At 48.5% G+C, this 6,916-nt stretch overlaps 4 protein-coding genes across 4 annotated transcripts; 2 read left to right on the top strand and 2 right to left on the bottom strand.

Moving 5' to 3' along the window:
* Positions 1 to 1,351: 1,351 nt before the first annotated feature.
* On the top strand, positions 1,352 to 2,820 carry BDP81DRAFT_504958 (uncharacterized protein; the record flags this gene model as incomplete). Its single annotated transcript, XM_060595637.1, has 4 exons — positions 1,352 to 1,402; positions 1,548 to 2,271; positions 2,350 to 2,529; positions 2,606 to 2,820. The coding sequence occupies 4 exons, from the start codon at positions 1,352 to 1,354 to the stop codon at positions 2,818 to 2,820; spliced, it is 1,170 nt and encodes a 389-aa protein (XP_060450082.1).
* A 234-nt stretch (positions 2,821 to 3,054) lies between these two features.
* Positions 3,055 to 4,202, bottom strand: BDP81DRAFT_458251 (ketoreductase; the record flags this gene model as incomplete). Its single annotated transcript, XM_060593389.1, has 4 exons — positions 3,055 to 3,613; positions 3,649 to 3,827; positions 3,889 to 4,118; positions 4,181 to 4,202. The coding sequence occupies 4 exons, from the start codon at positions 4,200 to 4,202 to the stop codon at positions 3,055 to 3,057; spliced, it is 990 nt and encodes a 329-aa protein (XP_060450081.1).
* A 694-nt stretch (positions 4,203 to 4,896) lies between these two features.
* Positions 4,897 to 6,445, top strand: BDP81DRAFT_341832 (CipA protein). The gene is made up of 2 exons (XM_060586036.1): positions 4,897 to 5,048; positions 5,112 to 6,445. Exons 1-2 carry the CDS (start codon positions 4,977 to 4,979, stop codon positions 6,033 to 6,035), a joined length of 996 nt encoding a protein of 331 aa, XP_060450080.1. The 5' UTR covers positions 4,897 to 4,976; the 3' UTR covers positions 6,036 to 6,445.
* Positions 6,117 to 6,657, bottom strand: BDP81DRAFT_134048 (uncharacterized protein). Its single transcript, XM_060581773.1, has 3 exons — positions 6,545 to 6,657; positions 6,423 to 6,480; positions 6,117 to 6,370 (listed from the first exon to the last, which is right to left on the bottom strand). The coding sequence occupies exons 1-3, from the start codon at positions 6,551 to 6,553 to the stop codon at positions 6,198 to 6,200; spliced, it is 240 nt and encodes a 79-aa protein (XP_060450079.1). The 5' UTR covers positions 6,554 to 6,657; the 3' UTR covers positions 6,117 to 6,197.
* Between the last annotated feature and the right edge of the window lie 259 nt (positions 6,658 to 6,916).

Here is a 6,916-nt window from a genome sequence, read left to right as displayed (position 1 = left end):
ATGAATCTTTGCAACCACGTCGCAAAAGGTAGTTAGGTAATAGACCTTTTGAGGGGTTATATAGTCCCTATTTGAGATTTACAAACCTGGGGTATAAGTAGGCTGTAATACGTACTTTTAGAAATCTCAAATCCGAGCTTAGGTTAGAGAAGAGGGCAGGAATAGCCATGTTAGTGCAGTCACCCTCACCGCCTTTATGGGGAGGTATTGTTTTTTTGAGCCAATCAAAAGGTCGAACAGCGACGCCGGTGTAAGGTCGACGCCGGTGTATCAATTTGCGACGCCGGTATATCAATTCCCATGGGATATCTACCAGCTAGAGCCTAAGGGCCTGGCAGACTATCCGGCGTAGGGCGAAGGGGGCGTGCTTCTTAGTAGCCACTAGGCCCTCTTCTAGGATATAGGTAAAGACCCGGAGGTCCCCCTTCGGTTAGGATAGAGCCTGGGCCCGGGTCTCCGTTAAACTCTATGTCTGGACATCGGGCCGGGTAGGGATTCGGGCACGGGTCGGGGCTACGGCTACAGCTGTAGTTAAAGCCGAGGCTATTACGTTAGTCTATTTCCGGCTCGGAGCCAGAGCCGTAATCTCGTTACCCATAATCCTCTTTAAGGCTTAAATTATATAGGTTATAACTAGCTTTTTTTATAATCTACTTCCTAGGCCCCTTAAAGCAAGAGATTACGTTGTCCATAGACTAAGTAATAACCATAAAGACGTCCTTTCGGGCTTCATAGTACTTAGCCTCTTCATTAAGAGCTATAAGGACAGCTCCAGTAGCTGTCCTAGTCATAGTCGAGGGCCCCTTAGCCGTTAAGGGGGTTGTTGTTGGGGCGTCGGGCTGGCTTCCTACGAGGCTAGGCTGGAGTGGCTAGGCCTCGGTTTCGCGGCGGCATTTAGCCCTTGAGGATGGGGGCGGCTCTGAAGAGGGTCCAGAGCCTCGATCAGGGCCGGCCGAGGAGGCCGGCAACGGTCCAGAGCCCGCCGGAGGCTACGAGGCCATTGCAGGAGGGCGCCAGAGGAGAGGTGAAGGGTTTTCAGCTATTAAGGATTTTGGTGGTAGCCCACTTATTACACTAATAGTAGATGCCAAGATAATTTTAGGCGAGAGGGAAGTTTGGACGACGCGCCATGAGACAAATCCAACTTCATCCATTAGGAAACCGATGCAAATTTGCCGAACCTGTATCTCGTCACAGTAATCATCGAAGCAGTTGGAAATTTTGGAAATCTTTGCTTTCTTCGAGGGCTTCGCCTCGATATTCGCATCTTTGTCAGATTATTTCGGCACAAAGTGTGGGATCGATCCCTGAGGTTCAGACCAATGGTTAACCGAGGGCGTCTCTCGCCGGCATGCCTTCCATGCAGGGGGAGGAAACTCAAGGCAAGTTCTCTGGACTTACCGTACATTCCTATTGCATAATTTTCTCAGGAAGTCTTTTGACTGACGATCCGTCGCCCCTAGTGTGATCTTCAGCCGGACAAATGTGGCCAATGTGCCAGGGCCAGATTAATATGCCATGGATATCGGGATCCTGACGCTATACAGTTCCGCAGTGAGAACATTTCGGCGGAACAAAAGGTGACTGCTCGTCGGAGCCGTGTCTTACACGCAGAAAACCACCCAGCCTCCTTGGACCTGAGCTGGGATACACGAGCTCGATATGCATTCTTCTCGACGTACATTCAAGGCTTTACTCGAAGCATTGGCGAGATAGCTTACCATTACCGGACCGCAAAGACACTTGATCTTCTTTCAGCGAGCTTCGAAGCAGCAAGCCTAGCCTTTATGGCTGTTCAGCTCGGCAGTCCAAATCTTCTCCGGTTGGCTAACTCAAGTTACGTCACGGCCATCCAGCGACTTAATCACATTCTCTGCTCACTCGAACCTGACGAAGCGGAAAAAGCACTTCAAACCATCCTGCTGCTAGATATGTACGAAAAGCTTGTACACCGGGATCCGGGAAAGTCTCAATCGTGGCCGAGTCACGCACAAGGTGGCTTATCACTACTCGGTGCCCGTGCGACGAGTATTGTGTCTACCTCAACAGGCTGCCAAGTTGCAGCGAGACTTGTGACGGCAGTGACAGTGAGCTGTGCCACAGTTGGAGATAGAGTACCTCTAGAGCTTACGAAGGCTCGTCGGAATATTGGCTATCGTGTCAAGAGCGTGAAATGGACATTTCTAGGTGTCCTCGCCCAGGTCGTCAACCTCAAATTCGATATCGTTTATGGGAGAATCTCGGCATTGGAACTTCTGGTGAAGGCAAAAGGTATCGATGAAAGAATCGATACGTTGGACAAAGCCCGCCCGCCATCATAGAAACCAGTAACCATGAAAGTCACTGCAGACAAGCGGATCCTGGGATGTTTCTACGATATCTACCCAGACCACTACATCACTCAAGTCTCCAATGCAATCTGCACAATCCGTCTCATTCTTTACCACCTTGTCAAAACTTACGTCCCTAAGAGAGTCGACCAAAAGAGGACACCTTTCATGGAACAGGGCGCGATTCGGTCAATCAGATGTGCGCCTCAGTGCCTCAGTTTATCTTAACAGGAGTACACAAAACAAATACGTTGCCTTTCTCGCCTGTGCAACAGCTTCACTGCAGCACCTTTCTGGCGCCACTTTATCTATCAATCAGGTATCAGAAGATGAGAAAGCAAAAGCATGGGTGCAAGAATGTCTGAAGTTTATGTGGGAATCTGGAGGCCTCAAAGCAGCTAAAGAGATACTCCATGTCACACAAACAGCACCAGACCTAGACTACTGGACCGTGTTTGCTATGACCGGTAGCTACGCGCTTGGAGCCTAAAACAATGTGGCTAATTCTGTGATACATTCTCAGTCATTCACATCATGTAGTATGAGCAAAAGTTAGTTTATGTTCTATGTTCATCTTAATTGGACATTACGTGTGATGAGGAAGGAATACAAGCTCCCGCATCAATTCTAGGTGCAAGCAAGCTAGTGTCACTCGCAACAACCCGATGGAAACCTCGGCCGAGCCAGCGATTATTCATCGAGGGGTGCGAATATGAGCCTCTCTCTACTCCTTTAATCCATCCAAAGATATAGCTGAATCAACGACAGTCCTTTCATATGAAGTCCATTGTAAGCCCAAAATCTTCCTCTCCCGGGATGTGTTGTATCCAAAAGACTTCAAAGCCGGACTGGGCGCTCCTCCGAAGTTACCAGGTTCTGGCAGCTTTTCCCTCATTGAAGGGAAGCTATTCCAAAGTGCATTGGCCATCTCTTCATTGCTGTAGAATCCGGCTGCAGTAAGGAAACGCTTGCCCCCAGCGCTCTGGACCTCTATGGCTCTTACGTGTGCCAGGGCGATGTCACGGACGTCAGCCCAGAGGGGCAATGCTGTGGGCGGCAGACCTGCCTTGTGCTTTCCGAGAATGATTTCCGCCAGAAGCTGGTTCGAGGTTTTAATCCCGTAGAGTGACTTGACCGGCACTCTGACGGGGCCATAGATCATGGGCGGGCAAATGGTGGACAAGGTAAAGTTTGGCTTCTCGGTCTCGACAAGGTTCCAGGCCGCCCTTTCGGCAAAGACTTTTGAAGCAACATATGCCATCATGCCATCGATTAGGCATCCTCTAGAGTCACTGGGCTCCAGTATTCCTCTGAGTACGTCTTTTCTGCGCCTATGGATGCAATTCCAGGGTTCAAAATGGCTGCGAAGGAAGAGGTCACGACGACGACGCGCTTGACACTGGGGCAGGAATCTTTGATCGCCTTGTAAACGCCCGTTGTACCGAAGACAGCAGGATCAATGAGATCTCTCTTCGGGTCTGTGACATTGTAATGGAACTGTGCACCGGTGAGTAGGAGGTTCAAGGGATGGTAGCAGTCAATTTTCCCTAAGACTTACTGGGCTTGCCACGTGTATCACAGCTTCAAGTCCAAGAGAGCCCAGCCCTTCGAAGGCCCCATCCACCGCAATATCTGGGACAAGCACAATATCGAGATTGCCATGAGAAACGTCTTTGTAGGCATTCAGTACCGCTTTAGCCTTCTTCTGAGATCGGACAGTGGTGATAACGGAGTGTCCACGCTTCAACAGAGTGTCAATCACATGACCGGCCACGAAGCCAGTGCCTCCTATGTTCCAGAAAGCTTTTGCATTAGCCTTATTTCCATTTTCATGATACACTCAGTCATACCGGTGACAAGAACTTTGGTCATTATTGTGCGTGATAATTATGTAGGATATGGAGTAATCGCTTGTGTTGCCTTTGTGGATGGCTTGAATGATAAGGCAATTTGAGTGACGAAACTTGAGAGGCAATTGTGAGTTTTTTCAGTAGTTTTTAAGTCAACTGCTGCATAATTCGCTACTGTAAGTAAGTGACGCGTAATTGCCGATAGAAATCAGGTGAATGGTCGGCGCCAGGTCTGGATGACGAAGCAACGTGAGCCTGGCGAGTAATGAAACTTTTTCAGTGGCTCGATCTTGGCTTCCACGAGCTTACAAGCCATGTCATGAACGTTGCAATTATGGGGACAGTGGCCTTGGAATACCCCCTAGCATCAAGACAAGGTTCGAAATGGCTTATAGGGCGAGTTGATGCATGCCGTAACGCTAGCCATTTCTGGACATAAACATCAACATTTAGACCGAGTTGGGATCTCGCAAGTGGAAATGACAGTTCGTTGCCTCGGATCCATGTCGGTATTACCAAAACATTACTCAAACAGCGCTGACATTTAATTCCATTGACTCCGATGTCTGAACCATCAAGAGTAAGTCACCTTGGAAATATCTCAAGATCGTGTCTGATTTCAAAGCAACTGGATTTATCAGAACTATCGAGGGCATCGGCAAGCCGGATTTCAATAGTTCAAATTACCAGTTGAAAGAATAGTTTGGTTGCCATTCCGATGACTTCTGTTTGATTATATTGGTCTGGGAGTCGCTCCATGATCTACACATCAAGAACCACCCCGACGAGAGACTAAATGGTCGAAGGCTTTGCACGAGATGCTCCTGAGGGGTTCCAAAACTTCATCAAAAATGTAGCCATTGTAGGAGTGAGTTATTACGGATAATATCTACATGTGGAGATAAGTTATAGTTGACGAAATAACTTCTAGGCTGGCGGGAACATTGGAAAAGCCATCGCAGAGGAACTCCTAAAGACTGGGAAACATACCGTGACAGCTATCACTCGTAATGAAAGCACTAGCTCCCTACCGATTGGTGTCAAGAAGGCCTCTGTCAGTTACGAGGACAGGAAGTCGGTGGTGGCAGCTTTGAAGGGTCAAGACTTCCTCATCATCACGCTCTCACTGAGCGCCCCTCCGGGTACTCATACATCTTTTGTTCAAGCTGCTGCCGAGGCAGGCATTTCATACGTCATGCCAAACGCGTACAGTATCAACGCACACACCGAAGCCATCAGGAGAGACATTCCTATCACAAACGCCGCCATGGAGAATATCGCAGAGGTTCAGAAAGCGGGCTTGACTTCGATTACGCTGATGAACGGGTTCTGGTGCGAGTACAGCCTCGTCGCAGATCCCGCCACCTTTGGCTTCGACTTGAAGAATCGCACGATTACTTTGTACGACGACGGCGAACAAGCTATCAAGGTCTCTACATGGGCACAATGTGGTCGCGCCGTGGCATCTGTGTTGAGCCATAAGATCCTCCCCGAGAACGCCGACGGTCAGTCGACAACCATCTCCCAATTTCATAACAAGACTGTCTTTGCCTCAAGCTTCAAGTTTAACCAGCGCAACATGCTGGAGAGTGTCAAGCGAGTGACGGGGACAGCCAATTCTGACTGGAACATTGATCATGAGACCACTAAAAAGAGGTACAGCGACGGTCTTGAAGAGCTTAAGCAAGGCAAGGAGGAGGGCTTTTATAAGCTGATGTACGCTCGTGTCTTCCAACCGACCGATGATGCGGACTTCGCGTCTGACAACAATCTCCTGGGGCTGCCAATCGAAGATTTGGATGAAGCTACACGCACTGCCATATCAATGTATACAGAATACTCAATCGATAGATGAGCCACTTAGTAATAATTACAGAAATATGCGGTATTAATACCGGCATTCTGCTTTAATTGTAAAGAGCTTCCACTCGAGATCTCCATCTTGTCCTCAGCCAGGCTATGTGGGGTTCGCCATACAACGAGATTTGTCAACCAATCTCTTAGCTCAGAGACTAAATCATTTGACAAGATCAGCTTGCTTCTCTTTGGCTGCCTTCTCTACCTCAAGAGTCTCTGCCCATGTCATCTTGGATATGCGTGGAGGGGGGTCCCGTTGTCCCTTGGAATCTCGAGGGACACTTTCTGCTGCGACACAATCGGGGCCACCGGAATAATAAGAGCGGCTATCAGCTTGATGATATTAGTAGCTGAACATATCAAGAGAGATTCAATGTCTACAAACCCATTGTGTTTGTGATAGACAACGCCACTTTGTCGGCCTTCTCTCCCAAGGTCTTCAACTAGATAACGTCAGTGCATGGGAGGTACAAAATTACAACTTGTTCAACAGCGTAAATCACTTACGAATCCCATATTGAGTATAAGGCAGAATAGTTTTCGGAAATCAAGAAATCTTACGAAGTGGTACTTGATCTCACAATGTGCTGAGAAAACGGTGGCCCTTTGGGCAAGGTCGTCTCTTATTTATCCAACTTTTGTCTCGTTGTTCCTGCTTTTGACGGCTATCTTAACAACTTAGCATGTCGCACAGCCGCAGTTCTTCGCCCAGCGGCTAGGAAATGATCCCTACGCCTCAAGTGACAAGTTACGTCATTTTGGGGCGCATCTGGCCACCTGAGTAACTGAGCATCTATTGTTTTGCCAAGGGAAATTTTCCGCCAATCCAAGTTGGGAGGGGCTGTGCCGCTAGCACTTGGCAAAATTGCAACGTGAATA

The sequence above is a fragment of the Colletotrichum phormii genome (genome assembly GCF_030913505.1).
Source record: "Colletotrichum phormii strain CBS 102054 chromosome Unknown BDP81scaffold_3, whole genome shotgun sequence".
Taxonomy (NCBI): Eukaryota; Fungi; Ascomycota; class Sordariomycetes; order Glomerellales; family Glomerellaceae; genus Colletotrichum; species Colletotrichum phormii.
The sequence above is the reverse complement of the archived record's forward strand: the minus strand, read 5'-3'. Positions and strand labels throughout refer to the sequence as shown.

Bases quoted from the DNA above. Each gene is read 5' to 3' on its own strand.
- BDP81DRAFT_341832 (XM_060586036.1), top strand. From the start codon at position 4,977: ATGGTCGAAGGCTTTGCACGAGATGCTCCTGAGGGGTTCCAAAACTTC. The intron at 5,049-5,111 runs GTGAGTTATTAC...AATAACTTCTAG, and splicing joins AAAATGTAGCCATTGTAGGA to GCTGGCGGGAACATTGGAAA.
- BDP81DRAFT_134048 (XM_060581773.1), bottom strand. The intron at 6,371-6,422 runs GTTTGTAGACAT...AATATCATCAAG, and splicing joins GTCTATCACAAACACAATGG to CTGATAGCCGCTCTTATTAT.